The sequence below is a fragment of the Suncus etruscus genome, chromosome 7 (genome assembly GCF_024139225.1).
Source record: "Suncus etruscus isolate mSunEtr1 chromosome 7, mSunEtr1.pri.cur, whole genome shotgun sequence".
In the NCBI taxonomy this organism is placed as follows: Eukaryota; Metazoa; Chordata; class Mammalia; order Eulipotyphla; family Soricidae; genus Suncus; species Suncus etruscus.
In genome coordinates this window covers 33,532,148-33,559,359 of record NC_064854.1, presented here as the reverse complement: position 1 = coordinate 33,559,359, position 27,212 = coordinate 33,532,148, and the positions used below count along the sequence as shown (strand labels likewise).

General features: G+C 44.3%; 1 protein-coding gene across 1 annotated transcript in view; it reads right to left on the bottom strand.

Moving 5' to 3' along the window:
* Window positions 1-210: 210 nt before the first annotated feature.
* The window catches only part of JCAD (junctional cadherin 5 associated), a 45,464-nt gene continuing 18,462 nt past the window's right edge, over window positions 211-27,212 (bottom strand). Inside the window, exons 3-4 of the mRNA XM_049777465.1 lie at window positions 9,019-12,779; window positions 211-268 (exon numbers count right to left, since the gene is read on the bottom strand). Of these exons, the coding sequence (XP_049633422.1) occupies window positions 234-268; window positions 9,019-12,779 (3,796 nt within the window). The 3' untranslated portion in view covers window positions 211-233. The remainder of the gene's footprint in view (window positions 269-9,018; window positions 12,780-27,212) is intronic.

Sequence of the window (27,212 nt, the reverse complement as noted above, 5' to 3'; positions counted from 1 at the left end):
GACTCTCCCATGTACAGTTACTAAACTCTTCATAGTCCAGAAGCAGATGGTGTCGACCAGGCTACTGCTTTATTCTCATGTGGCAATTTGGGGGGTGATGAGTTTCCTGGTGGAAAAGTTCACAAAAACCCAACTACTTCCATTCTCTGTGCATGCACAAAGAAAGGGTTTATACACTCCACTGGCACTCTATAGGGGTCCCACTCCACTGGTCCCACTCCACTGGTTGCTCCTCACACTCGTTCCACTCTGCTCGGATCATAAGAGTCTGTAAGAAAGAGAAAGAAGAAAAATAGTGAGTGGGAGAGTCCATTGGTCTGTTCCATTTGACTTCTCAGTCCAAAAATAAGCATGTTATGACAAGAAAGCTAGATCTAAAAGTGTATGACAGTTAATTTCTAGACCTTTCAGCAAATTTGTTTTCACAATGGGGTAAAAACTTGTATTAAAGGGCCATTTTAATAGACTACTATGCAGCTATAAAAAAGATGAAATATTGCAGTTTACTGCAACTTGGCTGGAACAGGAGGGAATCAGATTAAGTGAAATAAGTCAGAGGAAGAAGGATAAAATAACAGATGATCTCACTCATCTGCAGGATACAGAGAAACAAAACACGAGAATAAACAGTATCAAACTAAAATGAACCCTTGGCCTTGGATGACAAATCTGAGATTCAAGTAGTGGGAGATTCAAGTAGTAGACAGGAAGGAAGAGGTGGCTTAGAAATAGCATAAGGACAGTTAAGGGTGTTGTGGTGGGGCTTAAATATTTCAGTGGTGGTAAAGGTGCAGTAACTTTAAAACACTGCACCCCAAAACCATATTTGTGAAAGGTAAAGGTGGTAGCATGGGATGGACTCTGGGAACATTGGTGGAAGGAGTAGACACTAGTGGTAGGACAGGCCCTGAAACATTCATTTTATGTCTGAAACCCAACTACTAAGAACAACTACTAAGAACTACTACAATGCTTTCAATAAATTTTTTTTTAAAAATTGTAAGAGAAAAAATATACAATATCATCTAAACTATATAAAATGCACGTCTATATTTTCTACATTTAGAAACTGCTTTAAAGGGTTATGGGTGTTCATATCTGAACAGTAGATGGAAAAAAACAAGAGCTGCTTCATGTTTTGTTGGTCACCTTCCTATTATTCCTAGTGGAACATAATTAACTTTAAAGGCAACCCTTGTAAACCAGCAGTGACGTGCTTGGCTGACGCTAAGGAGAAATTCTTTGTTGTTTTTATAAATCACAACTATAATAAAAACTGACTTTAGAAGATGTGCCTTTGTGATCAGATGCTATCTCTGAAGGTTGAAGGACCCCCAATTTCTGTCTCTATGGCCAGCCACCAGTCAGTAGGCAGCTCAGGGCTGACTCAAGGCATGACTATTGGCACAGAATTCCCAGGCTGTTCCAGACACAGGTGAGCAAGCAACTAGGTTGCCATAATAGAGCTCACACAGCAAACTACACCTAGATGATTTGCACTTTCTAAATGGGACATTCTTACACCAGAATATTGGTCCACCCTGGACCAATCATTGGCCTGGATGCTGCTAAATTTGACCCCATCATGATTTACAGATCCCTGGGAGCTTACATGTGAGCCTCTTCCTGTCTGAATATCTGGTCTCTACAATAGAGGCTTCCTAAAGTACTGAGAAACTGTTGGATGGATGCAATATGAAAGGATGGTTAAGTTGGGTAGATAGAAAAATGGTTACAAAGCCATCTCTTTTCTTTTTCTTTTTTTTTTTTCTTCTTTGAGGTCACACCCGGCAGCGCTTAGGGGTTCCTCCTGACTCTACACTCAGAAATAGCTCCTGGCAGGCACGCAGGACCATATGGAATGCCAGGATTCGAATCACTGTCAGTCCTGAATCGGCTGCATGCAAAGCAAAGGTCTTACCACTGTTCTATCTCTCCAGTCCCCAAATCATCACTTTTTTAACCATCTGCACATCTGTGCAGGAGGAAGGCCACATAAATTCTCATTTATTTAGCCCTTTCTCTGTCTGCCCCCCCCCCTCCAATGTAACCTCATGCAGTTAGAACTCTAGTACAACAGGAAGCTTCAAGGCAGGTGCTTTAAAGCCTCTGGAATCTGACATTCAACACAGATGGGACAGTCAGTGTTTGGGAGGAGTTTGTGCCCTTCAAACATGACTGACTGTGCCATCCATGTGCCCATCTGGTTCAAGGCAGAGTTCACATGAGCACTGCCTTCTGAAGGGTCACTTCATGACACCCGTGACAACCTAGGATTTTAATGGCTGAGCATGACATTTTTGTGCTCATTCAGCCTCATCAGGTGCTGACTGTGAGTAACCTCCTGAAGATGTTTTTTTCCTCCACAAAGTATGAGGTGAGCTATCACCTCACAATCACAGGGTGGAAATGAGACACTTTGATTGGTAAGGCCTGAAAGAGGTTGTGAACTATTATAAAAGCCTCAGTTTCCATAGATACCTGGATGCTGACTGTCTTGACCAAGTACATAGAAACAACTCTACAAACTGTGCTTGAGCCCCAGAGTCTGATGAAGCCAAGGACCCAAGGCTAGGGAGCTATAATGGTGGTGTGTAGACGAATAGTCTCTTTCTTCATATCAGTAAGGGTCTAACACCAATAAAAACACAATATGTCTGAGGCTGCCTTTAGCCATTGATGATCATTCTCCCCTTCCTTTGGAAGGGGTAGAGGGAGAGGATGCAGTCTGAGTGTTAAAAAAAACACTATGAGGGGCCAGAGAGATAGCATGGAGGTAAGGCGTTTGCCTTTCATGCAGGAGGTCATCGGTTCAAATCCCAGTGTCCCATATGGTCCCCCGTGCCTGCCAGGAGCAATTTCTGAGTGTGGAGCCAGGAATAACTGCCAGTATGATGCAAAACACACACACACACACACACACAAACACTATGTGGGGAGAGGGACAAAGCAATAATTGAGTGGGCAGGGCTCTTGTCTTGCATGTAGTCAACTCCTGGCACCCTATAGATCCACCAGGTGCTACCAGGAGAGATCCCTGAGTAAAGAACCAGGAGCAAGCCCTGAGCACCCCTATATGTGGCTTAAAAAAATTAACCACCAATGGGTCCTACTCAACATTATTTTCCATTTTTTTTGTTTTGGGGCCACACCCAGTGATACTCAGGGGTTACTCCTGGCCATCTGCTCAGAAATAGCTCCTGGTAGGCATGGCGGACCATATGGGATGCTGGGATTCGAACCAACCACCTTTGGTCCTGGGTCAGCTGCTTGCAAGGCAAATGCCGCTGTGCTATCTCTCTGGCCTCTATCTTCCATTTTTTTAAGAATCATGTTAAAACATGGTGAGGGGCCGGGCAGTGGCGCTAGAAGTAAGGTGCCTTGCCTTGTCTGCGCTAGCCTTGGACGGACCGTGGTTCGATCCCCGGGTGTCCCATATGGTCCCCCAAGCCAGGAGCGACTTCTGAGCACGTAGCCAGGAGTAACCCCTGAGCATCACTGGGTGTGGCCCAAAAACCAAAAACAAAAACAAAAACAAAAACAAAAAACATGGTGAAACAAATTTTCATATTGTATTTTATTTCTTCAATGATGGAATTATTTTATCTTTCCTCTTGTTGCATTCTTACATTTACAACTCATCTCAATTAGGATAGGAATACATTCCAAGAGCTCCAGAGCTATATGCAGTGAGAGATGCATGGTATTGGCCAGACTAGGTCTGGACTATTCATAACCCTGAATATTTAGAACCTTGGATCCCAAAGGCAATATTTCAGCTGACTATAACTCACAAGGGCTCTCCCTGGTGAACAGTTGATGTGGCAACATTCTGGAAAGATTCTGCTCAGGGAAGATGTGCTAATGTCTACTCTTCTAATATCCTCATAGGACATCACCAAACCTTAACAGATTTTCCCTGGAAATGAATAAACCCACTTTATTCTCCTCTTATAAATCATGAGAGAACAGGCAAGGGTCTTGTAAATCACTAGGACACAGCTCAAGTGTTCAAGTGGTAGAGTATCTGTTAAGCTCAACGATCCCGCAGCACCACATAACTCTCTCAGTACTGCTGGGTTGAGCACTGAACCATCAGGTCTACATTGCCAGGTGGAGCAATGCTGGGATTGGCCCCAATAATAAAAGGAGAGAACAGGCAACTGAGATTGATAAAACCAGTTGGCACTGAACACTATTAGGTTAAACTTTTGAGTGGGAACTTAAATCATCCAGCAAAAATGGGATTCCGTTGCACATTTTGAGTTATTGATCTTAAAGCAAGACCCGCAAAACTTAAAATACTATTATAACAAGTGTGCTCTCAAATGATCATCTTTAACATTAAATAAGGACATTTTAATATTTGAGAGGTAACAGCACAGATAATAGAGTTCTATAAGGGCATGTGTTTGTATGCATGCATGTGTGTGATATGTGCTGTGCGTGCATGTGTGGTGATTTATACAGGATACAGTACTCTTCAAGTTCCAGAACCAAATTAGAATTTAAGGGGATGCTGAGTTCCAAACTATTGGGGTGACAGGAACAGGACTGATTGGAGTTGGGGCTTAGGATTTTTGTGTTTGAAATAATAAAACGCATCATAAGGCCAATGAAGTCCAAAAGTTCATTGGCAACTAAACAATAAGGAGTTATTCTAACTTGTTTAGGAACTGAGTGAAAAAGTTATCATGTGTTATTACTTTAATCATACACCCTGTTTCTCTCAAAACCAGAGGTGACCATCACATAAAATCTGATATAATGTTCTCCAGGGTGTTATGTGAAAGAAATTGCTCCGAAAGCACTGTTAACCTGAGGATATTACCAAGATGAGCTGTGCACCTGCTTTGAGTTTGGGTTATTTCCCCACCCCTCAAGTTTGGGTTATTTAATTGGGTATTAACAAATGAATTATAAAGAAGGGAGAAAAAATAATTAGAATTTCTACAGGTGACTTGACTATGATTCAAAAATTAGTATCATGTGAGAAGAGTTTTTAATGACCAATTAAAATAAAATTGGGCATCACCCAAGATTTTTCCTGATTCCTCCCTGACCCCATCTACTCACATGACAAATGGTGTGGCTAAGAACTGAAGGAATGCATTATTGAACTAGAATCAGATGCTATAAAATAGAAATATGTGACTATAGGCCAAGACTTGGAAACCTTCATATCCAGTCCCTAATGGTACTTAGTTATCTTTTTTCAAAATCCTCATTCTCAGGAAGAGACAGGCTTCATAAATTACCCTGATGTCAAAGATGAGGAAATCCATTTGTTTAAACTAGACTTGAAAGTGAGGGGAGTAGGGTGATGGGGAGACACTGGTGGAGGATGTGGTGTTGGAACAATATATGTGTGAAACCCTACAATGAAGAGGACTATAAATCAGAACCTAAAATCTAAAGGGAAAGTTGAATAAATATTACTTTATCTCCTTTCAGCACCAGTTCAGTAACAATATTGAAACTACAGTGTACAAAAGAAAAAAAAAGGTAGGGAGGAGAGAAGAAGGGAAAAGAGAGAAAAAGAGAAAGGGAGAGAATGGAAGAGTGCAGGAGGGAAATTGAGGACATTGGTAATGGGAAATATGCACTGGTGAAGGACATTGTATGACTGAAACTCAATCATAGTCAACTTTGTAACTGTGTCTTCCATGGTGACTCAATTAAAGATGTTATTTAGGTGCTGAAGTGGTAGCACAAGTGGTAGGGCATTTGCCTTGCACATGCTGACCTAGGACAAACTGAGGTTGGAGCCCCTGGCATCCCATATGATCCTCCAAGCCAGGAATGATTTCTGAGCACATAGCCAGGAGTAACCCCTGAGCGTCACCAGATGTGGCTCTCACAAAAACAAAAACAAAAAGAAGTTATTTTAAAATATTAACTTACAGGTAATTTTCTTAAAGTGAATGGGCTTATTGCTGGGGAGGAGTGGGAAGGAGAAACCACAAAGTCTAATAAAACATAGAATCTCACAAAAATGGGCTATGCAGTCCTTTCCCACCATATTAAAAAATTTCCATATGCTTGGTAATTTTTTTTCCCTCAGCAAAGACTTAATTTGTCAAATCAGAGGATCCCAGAGGGCCCAGCAGATGGATTAGTTCAATAACGTACTCTGCATAAGGAGCAGGGAAGACATTGGCCCAGAATCCCACTGCAGTTATGGGAAAACAAAAAGGAGTGCCAAAGAGAGTCTGGGTTTAACTAAATTCTCTGGGTTTAACTAAAGTCTTACGTCTAGCTGGAAACAAGTGCTGTTGGCCAGCTACTCTGAAACCCCCAGATTGCAAAACAAAAGAGGAGGCACCTTCTTGAGGTGCCACAATATGATGGTTGGGCCTGATTCCCCATATGGCTCTGGATGGCCACTCTGACCCTTGCTGCAGGCAGAGGTCAGTAAATGATTTAAAGTCCCTTCCAGGTAGAGGCTTATGCTGTGGAACCTGTAATATCTGTCTTAACTCTGCCTATTTAAGATAAAAAAAACTGACCTGAAATAGGCTAGGACTCCCCTGGGCTTGTCTAAGTGGGCATCTAACTGGAAATGGTCAAGCAATGTCTGGGGCAAGTCACTATAAATACATCCGGGGCCTACCTTGAGTTTACATTAGGGTGAGAAGACTAGAGGCTCAAAGGATTGTAAATCTCTGAGTCAAAAGCTCCTCACTTGTGTCCTGAGATGGAACAATCAAAGTTCAGGGACTTTAAGAAACAGAATTTGGGCTGGAGCAATAGCACAGTAGGTAGAACATTTGCCTTGCATGCAGTGAACCCAGAAACAATCCTCAGCATCCCATATGGTGCTGCCAGGGGTGATTTCTGAGTTCTGAGCTAGGAGTAACTCCCGAGCGCTGCCAGGTGTGGCGCCAAAACAAAAAGAATCAGAATTTGAGGGGCAGAGGAATAGTACAGTGCCCAAGTTCAATCCCTGACAACAAAATGGTCCCCTGAGTACTAACTGGCATAATTTTTGAGTGCAGAGCTAGGAGTAACCCCTGAACATGACCAGGTGTGAACCAAAACCATCTATCCCCCCAAACAAAACGTTTGGAAAAAAAATTCAGAATTTGTGGATGAATCCATTAGACATGTTTTTTTTTTTTTTTAAACTTTTTTAGCTTTGTAAGTAGTGTCAGAATGAAAACATAAAAATGGGACAGATTTGGGACCAGAGAGATAGCATGGAGGTAAGGCATTTGCCTTTATACAGAAGGACGGTGGTTCGAATTCCAGCATCCCATATGGTCCCCCGTGACTGCCAGGGGCGATTTCTGAGCATAAAGCCAGGAGTAACCCCTGAGCTCTGCCAGGTGTGACCCAAAAAAACAAAAAAGAAAAAAAAAGAAAAAGAAAAAGAAAAAAGAAAAATGGGACAGATTTGAGGTGAATGATAGGATACTATACAACAGATGGAGAGTTTTTTAATCATCTGACTGTCTTTTATTTAGGACACTGAGAGAAAATTGTCTCTAGAGATTTACCAAGAGGCCTGCACAGAACCTGAAATACTTTATTGATTTTATGTATAATAGGGCCCCCAAATTGTTTATGCACTAATTTTATATCTGAATGATTTCTATAATTATTTAAAATACACAATAGGATTTTGATTTTGAGGAATGGTTTCTAGACTTTTTTTTTTTATAAAATAACTTTTGGGAGAGAACAATTGAATGGGTCAACTTAACCTTTTCTGAATGCAGATTTTCACTCTACTTTTTTTTGTTTTTCCTTTCCCCTTTTTATGAGGATGGAGATAAGGGAAGAAATACAGGAAATAAATGAGATATCATGCTGTAAATACTTAAGATTATCAGATGGGGAGTGCGGAGGGATAGTATAGCGGGTAAGGCATTTGCTGTGCATGCAGCCAGACTGGGTTCAATCTTGGGCATCCCTGAGCACTGTCAGGAGTGGTTCCTGAGCACAGAGCCAAGAGTAACCTTGAACATCACTGGGTATGGTCTAAAAACAAATAAATAAAAAGATTATTAGAGGTGAACATGTAAGTGAGAAATAATACCAGAAATGATTGCCATTTTAGACAGTAGAAATGTGTGGCTGGAGACAGCCCAGCTGGCCGAGTGTGTGCTTGGTGTGCTGGCGTGCAGGCATGCGGAAGGTCCAAGTTTAATCTCCAACACTGCATGGTCCCCTGAGCATTGCCAGGAATGACCCCAGAGCACTGAGCTGGGAATCACCCCAGAGCAGTGTGTGATCCAAAATCCAAAGGCCTCCCACAGAAAATAATAAAAAACTGGAATGTTTGGAGGTTCAAAAGTATTTAGAAATCCACCAACACTCTATTACAAGTGTCTTATAAGTGATTTCTTCTAATTGGTTTGTATCATTCTCTTACTTTTTGACTTGTGATGGAAAATCTGGACCATAAACCAAAGCAGGAAGATTCATTAGCTCTCAGAATGAAAGATGTAAAACAAAGTATAAAAAACAAAACCCAAACCAGGCAAACTGGGACCTGAGCTTGTCTTGCATACTGCAACCGGCTGTTCTATCCTGGGCATCTCATATGGTCCACCAGGAGTGAATCCTTAATGCAGAGCCAAGAGTAATCCTCTGAGCACTGCTGAATGTGATCATCTTCCCTCCCCACAAAAATTAAAAACAAAAAAAACCCAAGCCAAAACAGGCATACCAGGTCAACCAGGGACACTCAGAAACCTAAGGAACTCCACTCGAATTTGAATGTCTAATGTAAACTCCAATTTGTTACCATTTTATGTTTTTTTAGAGACTCCCACTGAGGTATGAGCTCAGATTGCTGAATTCAAAATCCAGGATTCATGAAGTTTTCTGGAACCCCAATACCTCTTTGAGCATTTTCATGGAAAATGCGTGGAAGTAACTGCCCACCGGGGAGAGACGACTTTCTCCTGCACCCTAAGTGTGGTGGGCACGAGTCAAGTTTACCAAGTGTTCCCCAGGCCCTACTCAGTGGGCACCAGCAGGACACCCCAACCCTAGCCCCTGCCTCCTCACCTGGGCACCAGAAGTCGTGCGCCCCATTTTTGGCTCTGGGCGCGGCTGGTTGCCTGTTCTCTTCCAGTGACAGGGAGAGGAAGGCCCTGGAGACAGTGGACACGGGCCCCGTGGTCGATGCCTTGTCTCCGCAGCCTGGGGACTCCAGGGCTTGGGGTTGCTTCCAGGAGTCCCGCAGCTCTTCGGGTTCCTCAGTGGAGTCGGGGCCCAGGGAGGTGAGCATTCGCATGCGGGACACAGAGCTCACCTCCTTCATTCGCATCAGGCGCTCGGGAGCTGCTCTCCTGGGGGGCGAAGCCAATTTCTCCTGCAAACTTTCGATCACTTTGGAAGCTCCTCGGAGTTTCCTTTCGCCGCCCCCGGCCGCACTCGGGGACCTTTCCACCACGTGGAGAAGGGTGGACCTGAAGGGGGGTTTTGAAGGTGCATCCTTATGATTCGGGGACTCGGGTTGGTGGGGGCTGGGTGTGGGCACCGGGTCAGTCCCGTCCACTTGCGGGGCTCGCCGCCCACTCTCCCTCTCCCCGACAAACAGCGGGCTTTGGGTCCAGCCACACTTTCTGCGGCCGTAAGAGGCGTCGGCGGACACTTTGGGGTGGCCCGAAGGTGCAACACTGGTTATGGACACCGTCGGGGGGGACGCGGGCCTGCAGACACGTTCATTGGCTTCGGGGAGCTGGTTCGGGGCCACCCTCCTGGCTCCATGTAGCAGAGATTCAACGGCCACCTCGATGCCCAGGATCCGAGCTGCCCTCTCTTGAAGGGACTCATTGGGGGGTATTTCTGTTGAGCCCACAATGCTCAGAGATCCGTCCAAGCCATTGGCACTTGGTGCTGGTGGCGTGTCCAGCCCCACAGACCTCAGGTCCGGTGCCGAGAGCCCTCGGGCTTTGCTGGCTAGAGACAGTGGCAGCTCAGGGGTTTGGTCATCTCCATGGTCAGCTACAAGAGGGACAGTTTTGTTCAGCTCCTGCGTGCTTACTACACTGGGAGGATTCTGCCTTTCCTGGGTTTCCCTCAGTTCAGCAGGGCCCAAGCTGGGAACAGGCCTGGTCTCACTGCATCGGGAAGGCGACGGCTTTCTTTTCACTGGCCCAGGACTGACAGTTACTGGGTTGATTCTCTTCTCAGCCTCCTTCCCGTTCTCCACCCGCAGGCTATCTCGGGCTGAGAGCCTGTTATCATCATCATCACAGGGCTGGGAGATTGGGGGCTGGTCACTTGAGGGGCTTGGTTTTGGCTCGTCACTCCAGCTCTCAGACTTACTCTTCACTCTCCCAGCAACCCTAAACTCAGAGTCCTCCGGCACCAATATCCAGGACGGTCCATCCACACTCGGCTCTTGGCGGTTGCTGGTGAAACCAGAGTTGTTGGGTGTGGATCGAATCTGGCCTTCCTCTGCCCATTCCTCATCACTGTCCTCACTGCTGCTGCTTCCGCTGCTACTGCTGTCACTGCTTCCTTCCTCTTCCTGAAGTTCCTTGTTAAAACTTTCCAGCTGGCTTATCAGGTCCCAGGGACGGCGGCTCACAGGCTTCAAAAGAAACTGACCGAAGAGCTCCTTGCTATGGCTAGGACCTTGGGGTGACCCCTTCAACCCCTCACCCTGGACCTTGGCACTGGCTTGATGCCCAAGGCCCTCCATACTGAGCTGTCTCAGACCCTCTTTGGGTGCCAGGGCCTGATCGGTGGATGTAGGGGTTCTGGAGAAAGCACTGTTGCTGGACAGGTTCAGGGACATCTGGCCCTTCAGGTGACAGGCACTGGATCTCTGTTTGGGGTCTCCAGGACTCGGTGCCATACGCTGTGTTTCAGGGGCACCAGGGTCTAAGAACTTGGCCGTGAGGACAGTGTTGGGTCCTCCACCTGCCTTTGCAGCAGGGTGGGGTGCTGAGGAGGCCTTGGGCTCTTCTGTGAAGCTGGTCTGTGTCTGCTGGTCTCTGTACTGGTGCCCGGGCCAGGAGCCAGAGGATTTGAGTTCTCCCTGTCTCACCGGCGGGAGGGGGCTGAGGTCATTTGCTTGTTTGTCCAGGTCTTGTTTGGGGAACTCGGCTCTGCCGACCATGCTTCCTGTGAGTGCTTGCAGCTCTAGGTCGGTGGCGGACATGCTCAGCAGGCTTTGTTCCCGCAGAGCCAAGCTCTTATCAAGCCCATTCTTGGGAGCAGCACCCCGCTTTACGTCTTTGTGGCTCATATCAACCGCCGGCAGATGGGGTTCTGACTTCACTGGGATGGAGACCAAACAAAATATGGTCTCGTTCGATTTTTTCTTTGAACTTTTCTTGGTCAGGATCCCAGTTTCAAACTTTCTCAGCTTGGTCTGCGCCTCGCAGGGGCCTTCGCCCAGGGGCACAGGGGAGGCGTCGTGGGCCTTGGTGGTGGGACCCGGCCGGGCGCCTTGAAGGTCAGGCCGCTGCCCTGGATCGACACCAAAGGGGTCCCTGGGGTCTGGAAAACTTCGGCTTTCTCCTTCCCTGAGGAGCTGATCCCACAGCCACGGGGGAGGGGGCTCTGCGAAGACAGGGCCCTGCTCATGGCCAAGCGGCAGTGCCACGCTCTGTGGATTCAAAAGGGCATCATAAACAAGTGAGGCTTCAGGGGCTGGCTGTGGCATGGGGTGCGGGCTGTAACGGGGTCCCTTCTCCTGGGGATTGGCTTCCTCGCAGAAACGCTGTTGCTGAGCGACTCTGACATGCCGGATCCTGGGGTCGTCAAAGGGGATGTACAGTATAGAGCCGTCTGGTGCGGTGGCAGCGGCTGTGGGCCGCGGCTGTGCAGGGAGCCCCCGAGGAGATCTCGGGGAGCGTTGACTGGCCCCATACTCGTGGACTGGCCCCACTGCCAGCGAGCTGGCAGGCACCGGGCATGTCGCTCCCACCTTCTCCACCAGGTGCGGCTGTGGGCTGCGACCACCGCCCCCAAGCTTGGGTGCTGTCTCCTCCAGGTAGGGGTTGGCGATGGGTTGCGGAGGTGACCGGTAGGAGGGTGGAGGCACATACACAGGGGGCTCGAGGGCCAGGTCGGACAGGCAGAGCTCAGACCTGGGCTCGCTGTTCTTGGTTCCGTAGGGGTTGTAGGGGTCTGCCGGTTGGCCATCGGGAGAGCCGCTGTTCTCCACGGCCCCTCGGGGCTGCTGGTAGGAGTTGTAAGGTGGAGGTCGGAGGGGTCTCCCGAACTTAGGCCTCGGGAAAGGAGCAGTGGAGCCGACCTTCTCAGCGTGCCTGGGGGCTTCCAAATGTGGTGCGCAATTCGGGGGATAAAAGGGCACGTTGGGGGCACCAGGCAAATGCCCTTCGTTCAAGAGGATGGGAATTTCCGTGCAGCTCAGGCCCTCGGGGGAAAGAACTCTCGGCAAAGAGCGGGACTTCCCTTTGCTTTGGGGTGTCAGCACTGGCTCGCCAGGCACGATCGGGTACAGGTCTCGGAACAGCCTCTCCCCGTCCCCAATGGACATCTGCCTCCCAAACTTCCTCGGCTGGCCCCAGCTGTCCAGGCCACCGTCCCGCCACTGGGCTGCTCTAAGCTCTTCTTCCCACAATGCCTTCTTCATCACATTCTCGGTCCTTCCTCCAACTTCCCATGGACTTTCACGCATGTGCGCAGGCAGACTGTGTGCCTGGGCCATTCTCCTGACCTCCAGCTCCTCCAGGGGCCCTGGAGCCAGCAACCCGCAGGCCTCCTGACCTCTTCTTCTCCAGTAGGCTTGCTGCTGGCCCGGCTGGGGCTGAGAGGTCCACACTAGTACAGGCGGATTGCAGAGCCTGCAAGACACAGAGGCAAGGTGTTAAGTTATGCACGGGGATGGAGAATACTGCTCAGGTGGTACAAACATAGGCCTTGCTCATGCAATGCATCCACTTTGAATCACATCCTTAGCCCTTGGAGTTATTTCTTTTCCCTAAAAACAGAGGGTAGTAGGCTGCAATCATAGTACACTGGGCAGGGTTTTTGCCTGGCACAGGACTGATCTGAATTCAGCACCACACATAGGGTCTCTCATGCCCTGCCAGAGTGATCCTAGCTAGAACTGTGCTTTGAGCACTGCCAGGTGTGGCCCAATGAGTAGCTACCTACTAAAATCCTATTTCCCCCACCCCCTGCCCCAGCATTCACATTCCCATGATTTATAATTTATAAAGCAGTCACCTATGAGCAGAACTGAGAAAAGACTTAAGCAAGTAGAAAATACTTAAAATGGGGCAGGAGCGATAGCACAGTAGATAGGATGTTTGTCTTGCATGAGATCAACCAGGTTTGATCCCAGCAAACCATATAGTCCCCTGAGCCTGCCAGGACTAATTTCTGAGCACAGAGCCAGAACACTGCTGGGTGTGGCCCCCTCAAAGGGGGAAAATTAAAATACTTAAAATGAGTAGGAGGTAAAGCATTTGCCACTGAGTCACCTACATGTTTGTGTGTTTGCTACTCATATACAGGGTGAGCAATTTTAACAGGGTCATGGGTGGAGGTAGAGTTCTCCGGCACTTTTGTTGTCATCAAAATAATATTCTGAGCATTTAGAGTCTGGATGCCTAGGAAAGCACCTCTTGGATCGGAGCTAATGGGGATTAATCATGATAGACACCATCATGTGGATCACTTACACATCTCCACATAATCCAGTACCTTTCTAGGTAAGCAAGCAAGATGTCTAGCAGCTCCAGGAGCTTTATTCCTGTCACTGAGGAACCATTTCAAAGTTCTTGGTACCTACTGACAATAGGGTCTTTGACTTTGCAAAATTTGAGGACAAAATTTAAAAGTGGCAACTCAGTGGGGGTCTTGCATGCAGCTGAACCCAATTTGATCCATCACATGGTTCTCTAACACTGCTTAGTTGGCCCTACTAGCCCCCAAGTATTGCCAATGTGGCCCAGGTAATCCCAGGTTCTGCAGAAGCCATATAGCACTGCAGCCTCAGTCTCGCATACTCAAATGCTGAATCAGTGGGCCCAGAATTACTGGTAGAGTTCCACCCCCTACCCCCCAAAGGCTGCAACTTAATGAAGAATTCCATCCATCAGGGATCAATTAAGAGAGTGTATAATAAATCACTAGAAAGTATTGATCAATGTCCTCCATCAATGAGAACTGACTTTGTCTCTGCTGGTCAGTGGCCAGTGAGTAGGTTTATTCCCCTGGCTTGAATGACACACTCTATGTCCTTTTAGTTTTCTGTTTTCCAGCAGTGCCTGACTATGGAAGAAACTACATTATGTAGCTTTTGTTCAATTTCTTAATGGATAGTCTGAGTTCTCAATAAATGGATCGTGTGTTCACTGCCAAGAAATAGGCTAAAATCCCATGGTGCTTGTTTGTCTCTGTGTGTATCACAAGAAAAACTGGAGACAAGTATAGAGAGGCATAAACAGGACAAGCACACAGATTGCCTCCTGAATGCAGGGGTCAGGAATAGACAGATATTATTGGGTAAGGCATTTCCACTTGCCTTGCATGATGTCAATTCAGATTTGATCTCTCACACAACATCTGAGCACATACCCTGATCACCACTAGGAGATATCACTGAGTACAGAGCCAGGAGTAAGCACTAAGCACAGCTAGGGGTGGAATATTTTTGTTTTTTGGGCTATACTCAGGGACACTCAGAAGTTACTCCTGGCTCAGTGCTCAGAAATTACTCTTGCAGGCTTAGGGGAATACATAAGATGCCGAGGATCGAACCCAGATCAGTTGCATGCAAGGCAAATTCTCTACCTTTTGTGCCGTTGCAACAACCCTAAGAGGGTCAGTTTTCTGATCTACCCAACAACTTGAAGTTGTCACTTCAATTTTGCTAAAACTGGCATACAAATCAAAATCAAAATGGCCTAGCATTCCAAATTAATTATTTTATTTAGACAAATAACAGAAGTACCTAGGTAAGTGATGGTTTCTTGGACAACTTAAAGGGGACATCTGGGAAATTATAAATAATAAAGTTAGAATTCAGAAGACAAGAGCAAAGTAAAAATATACAGTAGCAAACATTAATTTCATACCAAAATGTGAGGTGGCAGGGACAGGCACAAGAGAATGCCTTGTGGGTTGAGATAATTCTGGTTACTTTCTCATGTTGACACCATTATCGAATGTGGATAACTACCCTGACTTCAACAAAGGACAGTTTTTTATCAGCTGAAATGTGTACTACCTCCTGGGGGCTTCCAAGGCAAAAATATGTGTCAATATGGTTTCCTAATCCTTTGGGGGAAATAAGGAGGTGACCCAACTTTTTTTTCCCACAAAGTGAGGCTAAATCATTTACGTTTGAACAGCAACAAATAAAAGGTGAACAAAAAGACTTTCTATAAAAAACAGGTTAAGGACATTAATAAAGAGTGGGAACAAGATAAGAACAACTAAAAAAAAAAGATGAAAGCCAGAATAAATTGTATTGATAGGTACAATGAAACCAGCAGGTTTGAGATACAGAATTCCCCCAGAGAAGAGGGCCAAGAGGAGCTGGAAGATACACTCACTGACATACCTAGGCTTAATAACTGCCAGGAGATGTGATGCCAGAAAAATAACTGACAAAAAAAAACAACTGGAAAATATTTGAAATATGAACATGTACAAAAACAATGTCTATAGGAGATCAGCAGGCCTTTCTGCTGAACATATGTAATACATGAACTAATAATCTCAAAGATCAGCAGGTATTCCTGGGCATTTACAAGTCTCATCAGCCACAAAAGAAATGCTTTCCATCTTTGGTCTTTCCCAGAGGAAAGTCTAGAGGATTGCAGTTTTGAAATGACTTTTCAACTCTTACTTTCTTAACCTCTGCAATCTCCTCTGGGGGTTGGAGAGAAGGAAAAATACTCTGGGTTTCCCCAAAACGCATGAAAGAGATATATGGCTAATTAAAAACAAATAAAATTGGGGGTGCAACTATCTTGTTGCTTGGATAGCCTGTGATTTCTCCTCCATGATCAAAAGCTCACCCCGATGCCTCTTTGGTGGGTGCCCCAATCAAGGCCATTGTTGTGCTGCCTGCTGTGGAGGTCACAGTGGGGGGGTGGGACCCACAGATGAGTGTCTTTTAGTGGGCAGGTCTGCTAGCCTACCAGATGCTGGGGCTGCTGATCACCTTCCTACCAGAGGTACCACCCCAGGAAGGGTGGCTACTCCACTGCACAGAAGCAAATCCTTAGAAGCTGTAGCCTCTTCCCAGAGGCCTTCTATTCTTAGCCAAGAACCATGAAGGTGCTCCATCTAACAATCGAACAATGCAGGAATATTGGTATGTTAATGATTTACTATCCATGGGCCCGTGTTTCACATTCACAGATGTGACCACTTGCAGGTATCGGTTGGTTGAGTCTGCAGAGGTGGAACCTGCAGATTTGAGAGGGCTTGATGGAGAATGGGTTCTTCACGGTACCCCCAAATACCCGTAATCTACAAGAAACAAACAGGCATGCCCCACTCCTCAAAGGAGAATGTCTCTTCTACCTTGACAGAGGTGTTGCAGTGGGGAGAAGAGGGATCCACTATAGTGAAAGACTCTTCACGAGCCTCACCAGTAGATATGGGACCTCTCTTTCTGGCCTGGAGTCACCTGCAGCATTTACTTAGAATGCTGTTGGATCAGGAAGCCTAGTTTTACTTTTCAGTATGGATTGCCCCACATAAAGAACCTTCTGCTGCAAGGTCACTAACAGGCCAGTTTGGAAAGGGATCAACAGAAGATGGAAACAAAGGTGGACAGGTTAGTGTCAATGAAAACTCAGTCTGAGAAGATAAAGCTAACAGTGGCAAGGGATAAGTATCCCTCTGGCACATTTCAACATAAGCCATATTGGTTGAGTTGTAACTTGAAAATAAGCCTGGCCACATTGCTAAGGAGGTATAATGTCTGCTTTTTTTATGAGGTCACAATAAATGATGATAAAGGACAGTGACAAAAATGATTGAGCTGCCCCACCTTAATAAGGGTCTAGAAGAGAAAGCATAATGGTAACTGCTTGCAGATAAGACTCAGCTGAGATCTAAGAACAACGGGACAGAAAGCAAGTGATAGCATTAAGATACGGCCAGGTACAATGAAGTAATGTGAACTAACATGGAAATAGGGTCTGCTGACATCCCTGGGCAAAAGCCCCAAGTCACCCGAGCATGGACACAGGTTGGTCCTCTGTGGTAGCCTGAAGTTTTCTGGTTCATCTTTGAGGCAAGTTAAGTAAATCACATGTTCAGGAAGCATGCCTCATGGGTGCTGTTGGGTGAAGTTTGTTTTTTTCACAACTAGTATAAAGGCCAGTGTTGATGGGAAAGTGAATCTCCTGAGAAATGGGGTTCATATCTTGGGGACATCTAGAAGACAATCAGGGATGAGGGAAATCTGCATATGGACCCCTAAGCAGCTCACACAGAGGGAGGAAGAACAGTCAGAGAAAAGGCTGCAACAGAGCCAAACTGCAGAAGAACATGAGATGTGCATGAAAAGAGAAGTCAAGCAGGGAGTAAAATAGGTGCGAAGTGAGAAAAGCAGCTACAGAGTGGGTAAAGACCTCCACAATGGACAGTGCGAGGACCCCTCACAGAATCACTTTGGAAGAACAATCCTTTCCCAGCTGCCCTTTGAGACAGGGACACCTGTTCACAGCACTCCACTCTGGTCAGGTAAAGGAAACCAGCCATTGTGCTGGCTTCCATGGCAATGACACACTGATATGTTGACCTTGAAGGTCTGAAGACATGCATACTTATTCCAAGAGCAGTCACCCTAACACAGCAAGTGCCAACAGTCCCACCCAAGGCCAGTCAACACCACAGAGCACGTTCATTCTTCACAGACAAAATCATTTCCCAGATGTGATGGAGCAGCAGTCCTTGAGACAACCCTCATGGGGTGAAAGTGGACTAGAAGAAAAGGGGTCAGATGTAGGAATGACCAGACCATTGGTGCTGTCCCAGCTGACAATTTGGCGATTGAACTGATCTGCATTGACAACAGGTTTTGACCTTTGGTGTATTGCTTCGTCTTGGGGTGAAAAGGGTCAAGATGAGGAAGATGGTTTCTGGGAAACCTGCATAAATTGCAAAGATGCTTCTGGGTAATGGAACAGCTATGAATTGTGGCAGTTGAGTAGGGATAGGCACCACTGGTGGTTGCTTTCAGACTTCTCAGTCTACCAATAGAGATCAGTAGAACAGGGTAATCAGGAGAATTCCAATGTCTGTCATGGGCTTCTGATGTACAGATTCCAATGCCAATGCCACATTTTTCTAACATGTACAACACCAATAGCATACTTTATCTCTCAAGGCTTGAGAGATAGCACAGAGGGTAGGAAGCTTGCCTTACATGTGGCTGACCTAGGTGGGATCCCTGGCACCCAATATGATTCCCTGAGCACTGTAAAGAGTGATTCTTGGTTAATTGGATAAGCACATGTAAGAAATTAAAGATCAATCCATATCTCACACCTTACACAAAAAGTCAAATCAAAGTGAATCAAAGACCTTGAGATCAGAGTTGAATCCATAAAGCAATGAAAAAAAATATTGGCAGAACACACCGAGATTTAGACCTCAAAGAGTCTTCAACAATAGGATGCCAATGGCAAGGCTATAGATTCAAATCTGAATAAATGGAGCTACATTAAAACTAAAATTTTTCTGTATGGTAATAAGAAAACACAGACAAAAACTAAGAGATAGCTGAGTGAGAGAAAATATTTTCACTAAAACATCAGAAAAAGAGTTAATATCTAAGATACAAAGCATTCACAAAAGTTAACCCCACAAAACCTAATAAGAGCCATTAAAAATGTGGAGAGGAAATAAAAAGACACCTCTCAGAGGAAGACCAACAGATGGCCAACAGGCACATGAAAAAATGTTCATCACTTATCATTAGGGAAATCCAAATCAAGATAATAGAGATATCATCTTACACAGTGACGATGGCACATATCAAAAATACTGGAAACAATCTGTGTTGCTGGATGGTGGTGAAAAGGAACAATCGTCCACTGCTGGTGGGAAATGCTGTTTGATCCAACTTTTATGGAAAACAGTATAGAGGAATCATCAGTTAAAAATAAGAATCAATCTGCCCTATGACCCAGAATACCACTTTTGGATATCTATCCCCACAACAGAAAAACACTCATACAAAAGACTGTATACACACCGCCATTCATTGCACCACTCAATATAATAGCTAAGAGTTGGAATCAATCTAGAAGATCAACAGACAAATGGATCGTGAAGATGTAGTACATATACAGAATGAAATACTACATAGCTGGGGCCAGAGAGATAGCATGGAGGTAATGTGTTTGCCTTGCATGCAGAAGGATGGTGGTTCAAATCCCGGTGTCCCATATGGTTCCCCGAGCGCGCCAGGAGAGATTCTGAGCATAGAGCCAGGAGTAACCCCTGAGCGCTGCTGGGTGTGACCCAAACCCCCCAAGAAAGAAAGAAAGAAAGAAAGAAAGAAAGAAAAGAAAGAAAGAAGAAGAAGAAAGAGAAAGAAAGAAAGAAAGAAAGAAAGAAAGAAAGAAAGAAAGAAAGAAAGAAAGAAAGAAAGAAAGAAAGAAAGAAAGAAAGAGAAAGGAAAGAAAGAGAAAGAAAGAGAAAGAAAAGAAAAGAAAGAAAGAAGAGAAAGAAAGAAAGAAAGAAAGAAAGAAGAAAGAAAGAAAGAAAGAAAGAAAGAAAGAAAGAAAGAAGAAAGAAGAGAAGAAGAAAGAAAGAAAGGAAAGAAAGAAAGAAAGAAAGAAAGAAAGAAAGAAAGAAAAAGAAAGAAAGAAAGAAAGAAAAGAAAGAGAAAGAAAGAAAGAGAAAGAAAGAAGAAAGAAAGAAAGAAAGAAAGAAAGTAAAAGAAAGAAAGAAAGAAAGAAAGAAAGAAAGGAAGGAAGAAGGAAGGGAAGGAAGGAAAGGAAGGAAGGAAGGAAAGGAAAGAAAGAAAGAAAGAAGAAGAAAGAAAGAAAGAAAGAAAGAAAGAAAGATAGAAAGAAAGAAAGAAAGAAAGAAAGAAAGAAAGAAAGAAAGAATGAGATGGGGCCGGGCGGTGGCGCTGGAGGTAAGGTGCCTGCCTTGCCTGCGCTAGCCTATGACGGACCCGCCGGTTTCGATCCCCCGGCGTCCCATATGGTTCCCCCCAAGAAGGCCAGGAGCAACTTCTGAGCGCATAGCCAGGAGTAACCCCTGAGCGTCACACAGGGGTTGGCCCAAAAACCAAAAAAAAAAAAAAGAGAGAGAGAGAGGAGAGGGGAAGGAAGGAAGGAAGGATAAAGAAGGAAGGAAGGGAAGGAAGGAGAGGAAGGAAAGGAAGGAAGGAAGGGAAGGAAGGAAGGAAGGAAGGAAGGAAGGAAGGAAGGAAGGTAGGAAGGAAGGAAGGTAGGAAGGAAAGAAAGAAAGAAAGAAAGAAAGGAAAGAAAGAAAGAAAGAAAGAAGAGAAAGAAAGAAAGAAAGAAAGAAAGAAAGAAAGGAAAGAAAGAAAGAAAGAAAGAAAGAAAGAAAGAAAGAAAGAAAGAAAGAAAGAAAGAAAGAAAGAGGAGAGAGGGAAGGAAGGAAGGGAAGGAAGGAAGGATGGTAGGTTAAGGAAGGGAAGGATGGTAGGAAGGAAGGAAGGAAAGAAAGAAAGAGAAAGAAAGAAAGAAGAAAGAAAGAAAGAAAGAAAGAAAGAAAGAAAGAAAGAGAAGAAAGAAGAAAGAAAAGAAAGAAAGAAAGAAAGAAAGGAAAGAAAAAGAAAGAAAGAAAAGAAAGAAAGGAAAGAAAGAAAGGAAAGAAAAAGAAAGAAAGAAAGAAAGAAAGAAAGAAAGAAAAGAAAGAAAGGAAAGAAAGAAAGGAAAGAAAGGAAAGAAAGAAAGAAAGAAAGAAAGAAAGAAAGAAAGAAAGAAAGAAAGAAAGAAAGAAAGAAAGAAAGAAAGAAAGAAAGAAAGAAAGAAAGAAAGAAAGAAAGAAAGAAAGAGAAAGAGGGGAAGGAAGGAAGGAAGGAAGGAAGGAAGGAAGGAAGGAAGGAAGGAAGGAAGGAAGGAAGGAAGGAAGAAGAAGGAAGAAAGGAAGGAAGGAAGGAAGGAAGGAAGGAAGAAGGAAGGAAGGAAAGGAAGGAAGGAAGGAAGGAAGGAAGGAAGGAAGGAAGGAAGGAAGAAGAAAGAAAAAGGAAAGAAAGAAAGAAAGAAAGAAAGAAAGAAAGAAAGAAAGAAAGAAAGAAAGAAAGAAAGAAAGAAAGAAAGAAAGAAAGAAAGAAAGAAAGAAAAGAAAGAGAGAGAAAGAAAGAAAGAAAGAAAGAAAAAGAAAGAAAGAAAGAAAGAAAGAAAGAAAGAGAGAGAGAGAAAGAGAGAGAGAAAAGAGAGAAAGAGAGAGAGAGAAAGAGAGAGAAAAGAAAGAAAGAAAAGAAAGAAAGAAAGAAAAGAAAGAAAGAAAGAAAGAAAAGAAAGAAAGAAAGAAAAGAAAGAAAGAAAGAAAGAAAGAAAGAAAGAAAGAAAGAAAGAAAAGAAGAAAGAAGGAAAGAGGAAGAGAGAAAGAGAGAAAGAGAGAAGAAGAAAGAAAGAAAGAAAGAAAGAAAGAAAAGAAAGAAAAGAAAGAAAGAAAGAAAGAAAGAAAGAAAGAAAGAAAAGAGAGAGAGCGAGAAAGAGGAAAATACTACATAGCTATAAATAATGATGCAACCCATACAATATGATGCAAATGGATGAAACTGAAAGATATTGTTAAATGAAGTAAGTCAGAAGGAAGCTAAATGCAGGATGATATCACTTTTATGTAGTATTTAGAATAACTATGAATAAATGAATGGTTTAAATGGGGGTTGTTGAGACTACTCTAGGTCCCAGAATATAGTGAGAAGGAAAAAAATTGAGTGAAGAGGAGAAAGACAAATATGAAAGGATTGGGGACACGGGCCAAAGGGTGTCAGGTGCATTGGTGGTGTTAAGAAAGGACAGAACTAAATCACTAAATATCCAAACCAGGGACAACAACCATGAAATTATGAGACCCAAACTTTTAACAACAAAATTAAAAATGGGCCTGCTACACTGGCATATTGGGGCGGGTGGTGACATGGGATGGACTGGGAAAATTGATGGTAAGAGGTTGACACTGGTGGTGGAATTGTTCCTGAAATATTGAATGCCTAAAATCTAACTATGAATAACTGTAAGTCACAATGATTTAAATTAATTTTTTAAAATGATTCCTGAGCACAGAGGCAGAAGTAAAAAAAGCCCTGAGCACTGCTGAGCACTACAAACAAAAATCCCCAACATACTTCACCTCTCTTTCCTCTGATTCCTCCTCTGCATGAAGTGGGTGGTAATACATTAGACCCCCCCTTATCTACAGGAGATAAATTCTAGGACCTCCAGTGAATGCTTGAAACAAACATATTAAAGCCAGTAAATAGTGTTTATTCCTAGACACAGAGACCTATTAAAGTTTGATTCTTAAATTAGCCCTGGAAGATGTTTACATCAAAATAATAAAACAGAACAAGTAAAATAATATAATAAAAGTTATGTGACTATGGTCTCTCTCTGTCTCTCTCACCTTATAAGAAGAAATATTCTCAGATTGCAGTTGACCCTGGGCAGATAAACTGCAGATAAGTGGGGTTAACTGTATGATAGTTCCTTTTCAGGCCCTCTATAGTTAGTCTTTTTAAACTGATTATAAGAAATTCTAAGCAGATAACTTAAAGATGCTTTCTCATTAACTCACCCAAGGAAAGAGGTATGTGCACAAAGAGAAGAGAAGAAATGTCTATATCTTACATGATAATTTTTTTTTTTAACTTTCTGAGTCATAATCAACAGGATTTCACAATAACAGAAAAGAGTGACAGAGGTGACTGTCCTAAAAGCCTAGGTCCCACCGCTGAGGGCTGATCACTAAAGAAGCTACACCAATTTCCAGAATGATGGCAATAGTAAACCAATTTCTTAAATATTTAATATTTATTTAAATATTATTTAATATTTAATGATTTATTAAAACAAAGCAGGAAAAGTCAGCTCCGATTCCTTTTCTCACATAGGAAATCTAACAGGCAAATCAGATTATTTTACCAGTTTCATATTTTCACTTGAATAAGAGCATATAAATTTTTTACAAAATTAAAATAGTGTTCTTAGTGCAGTCCACAAAATGCTACCATGACACCTGCTTGAAAGACCATGTCTCAGTGTCAATCATGTGCTTTTGTTCAGAGTCTAAGCCCCAGCCCTCACACTCCTATGTTGCTCCAGGATCACTCAGTCAGTCAATATGGGGAGCACTGATTCTTGTCCTTTGGAAACAGAGTTTTGAGAAACAGTGAAGACAGATTAAATCAGAGAGTAACTGTAGTTCCAGTTCCAGTGATCTTAACCTTGGCCTTCTGGTCCCACAGCCAAGAGGTGTCAGAACATCATCTCAACATCATCTGGGCTCTGTGTTCCTTTTCAGGATGAAGAGACTGAGTCATTCTAATTCAGTCTTTTAGGACCTGAGCTGCACATTCTTTCCACTCAATGCCTCTCCCTGGCTGAGGGACATTCCTGAGCTGTCTAATTCACCCACTTTTCCAGCTAAAAAAGAATTTCAGCACAAGCGATTCTCCTGGCAAGATAGCCACAAAAACAAAGTTTGAAGTGCTCAGAGAGATCTTCTCCTTCCTTCTCAAAGCGCTTGCTCATCACTGCTCTCCCAGAAAGCAACAGAAGGGTTGATTGCTTCTTATTGGAAAAAAGGGGAGATAGCAAACTCATAAAAGATCATAGGCAGGAGACAGAACCAGAAGCCCACAATGCTGAGAGATGGGACACATAAACCCTGGTGGGTTTACTAAAAAGCAATGGGATACAGGAGGTCTGAATCTTCTTATAGGCCATGAACTCACCAGCCCAAACACTTCCTGCTTCCTCTGAAGAGGCCCAAAGGACAACACCTCACACTTGGGTGAGGAGGTAAGCTGCATTACTGTTTATACAAGTATAAGTGCATCAAGAGAAAGAGATGCAGAGAAACAGATGTTAAACTGGAAGCAGTCCTTTTTTGGAAAGCCTTAGAAGCAGGATATGATTTGAGAGGAACTGAAGAAGCCTCTGAAAACGGCACTGCTCACCCTTTCCAGTAGCACTATCTACAATGGCTGTTTACTGATAGAACACAAACCTCCCAAGATGAGCCCAGATCGCCGCATCAGAGACTTGCCTAGATTTCCAAGTCTCTAATTAGATACAACTGCTGCTGATGACAGGAGATAATTACACGTTATTCTCATGGCTAACTAACAAAAAAAAATTTTTTTACTAGAATTCCTGGGGCTAAACAGAGTCTATAATGGGGGTAACTTTCAGATCCAAATCTCTGCTATGTTGAATTATTTTACAGCTTCCACTTATTATATTTCAGGGAAAGCACATTAAGGAAACCCTGTATGTCTGATAACAGCCTCATTTTTTTTTTCAAAAGTGGCAAAGTATTATTCAGTTATGGCTACTCACCACATCATTCAAACCCACAATTTAATCCATGTAGAAATAACTGCTGGATTTCCCTTTCCTCACTTCCTCCCTTTCTTCCTTAATGACTAGGTGCATGTGTGTATATGTATATGTATATGTATGTGTGCAGGCACAGTGTGGCAACTAAGTCTTGGAAGAAGATAACATGCATAAATAGTTAAACTTAATGCAATCTAATGAACTGCAAGAACACCTCTCAGATATAAACATTGTTTTCAGAAATACTTTTCCTTTTCATAATGAAGCCACATATAGGATGCACTTAGCACCTGTTTTTAAAATGGCCAAAATTGGGCTTTAACAATCTCTAACATTACGGTTCTGAGACACAGACTATGGACTGGATGCAACTCACAGACACTCTGACCTGCCAGCAATGAACCTGCCAGAAGGCCAAGAAGGCTGAGACATTGAAAAGGCCTGTGGTTTGAGTCACTTTAACATGAAGCCTGATTCATCCACAGCCATCTCTCATAACTGAGACTATTTGGGAGTGCTGCAACAGCTAGATGAGCTCCCTGTGGACTCAATGACTTCTAGGGGGAAATGACAAGTCTTCAGCACTAAAGAGTGGCACAAGTATCCCTGGTACTGCACGCTATGAGGATCATCAAACTCTCCAGCCCTTGTGCTCAACTGCAAGGCCCCTGAATCTCCTAAGCACCGTCTGGGAGCCCCCATTCCATATCAACTCTTTAGTAGGAAACAGCAATATCAGGAAGTAAGTCAGAAATGCTGTTGGCTTTTAAGAAGCTGTCAACCTGAGGCCTTGGGGGTATATTGTGGGGAGACAATTCACCTAGAGAAGCTGATCCACTAAGGTAAGATTACTAGCGATGGAAAGGGAAGGGGGTGATGATTAGGGGCTCAGCTACTTGTGTGGAGAGCACACTGTGTGGCTGATGTCCCCAGGACAGGAGCAGTGGGGCAAGAATAGAGCCTTGGCAAATGGTGGCTGTGCTTTCATCAGAAATTATAATAAACCATATCAGTGTGGTGTCTCCCCTGCCTGAGCATTAGGGTTTCTGCTCCATGCAGTGAGCCCTTCATTCCTCGTCTTCCTTTTTGCCTCCATCCTGGGGTTCAGTCTCACTGGATCTAATAGCAGTGAAATGTTTTAAGCACTTTAGCCATTTAGGAAACACTACTTACCTGTTCAGAAATCTACCCAAATCTCTGAATTAGCAGGTTGTGTGTGTGTGTGTGTGTGTGTGTGTGAAACTCAGATCTATGGCTGGAGAGATAATACAAGAGGTAAAGTATTCTATCCCTGGTACCACATATGGTCCCCTATACCAGGAGTGATCACCAGGAGTGATCCCTGAGCACTGCAGGGTGTAGCCCCAAAACAAAATCAAGCAAATAAAAGAGAAACCCCATCTAATCTGAAGTGAATGATGGCACAGAAGGAGAATCCTGAGGCAACATGAGCACTGGGCATAGAGGGAGCATTATGGGCATATATCTGATTTGGGTAGGACAGTCCTGTTTGCCACCCACACAGAAAAAAGACACAGACAGACGTGCTGAAGTTAATGCGCATGCAGACATGCTGAGGTGGGGGGAGAGAGTGAGAAAAGAGGGAATGGATGGATCGTGCATAAAAAGAGCCCCTGAGAACTGGGAGGCCCTTTTTAGCAGGCCAGACTATCCCTGCATTGCTTGGGAATGGCCAACACCAATCCAAGTGGCTGCCCGGGGCATAGGACCCCTGCTGAAGTTTCTACCTTGCTGCCAATGGTCCCCACAAGGTCCCAGACATTCTATTGGCATCATGGTCTTTAGCTGTAGAATAACAATGCCAACAAGTTTGTCTCTCTGCCATCATGGTGAAATAAATCATGCCTCCTTCCTGTCTCAGTTGGTGGGGTACTGAGGACAGGCCTGGGATATGTATGTAGGAGACAAGCAAGAGAAGATCTCAAACCCCTCCCACAATTGTAGGAGGAGGGCGTGCTTGGGACCTGTCCCCTATCATCCTGATGGTTCGACATTGGAGAGAATCCTGCTGGAGCCAATTGCCTCACAGACCAAGACCAGCCAGGCGGGATCACTGTGTGAGCCAGGCCAGCAGCCCAGGAACCACAGGGGAAGCTGGGAACAGACCAAGAACCATCTGTTCATCCAGACTGAAAATTCACAGAAGCCAGAGTACTGTTCGGGTTTCCTTTCCTAACTTAAACATTTAGGTTTTCACACTCAACACCTATTTATTCCCTCTCAAAATACTTTTGTTGTTGATAGGGAAAGAAAAGGCAACTTTTGGCCTGCTTATCTCTGTTTGTAGCTCCTAGTTGGCTATGAAAGGAAAAAATAAATTCTTCCATTTTAACCAAAAAAAGGTCTAATGGCTGGTCTCCTCTGGGATTTTTGCAAAGAACACACACGCGTGCACTCATTCCTATTTTTTTTTCAAAGAACCCTAGGTCCAAAAACTCCTGTGCTTCTGCCGAGTGATTTTGCCTGCCTTGGTGGGGATCATGGTCAGTTCTGTCATCTGGGTGTAGGCAGCTCCACGTCACCCACTCATTCACAAAGTTCACTCAGGTCAGAAAGGACACCTACAGGTCCAAGCATGTTTGCCCCATAGAGCTGGGCCCTTGAGGGTCTCAGGAACCTGTTTATTGCATAAGAGGGCCCAGGCACTCTGGAGTGTCACACTGTCAACAAAAATTCAAAAAGGACTCTATTGCCTCCCACTTGGAATCCCACTTATGAGATAGGATC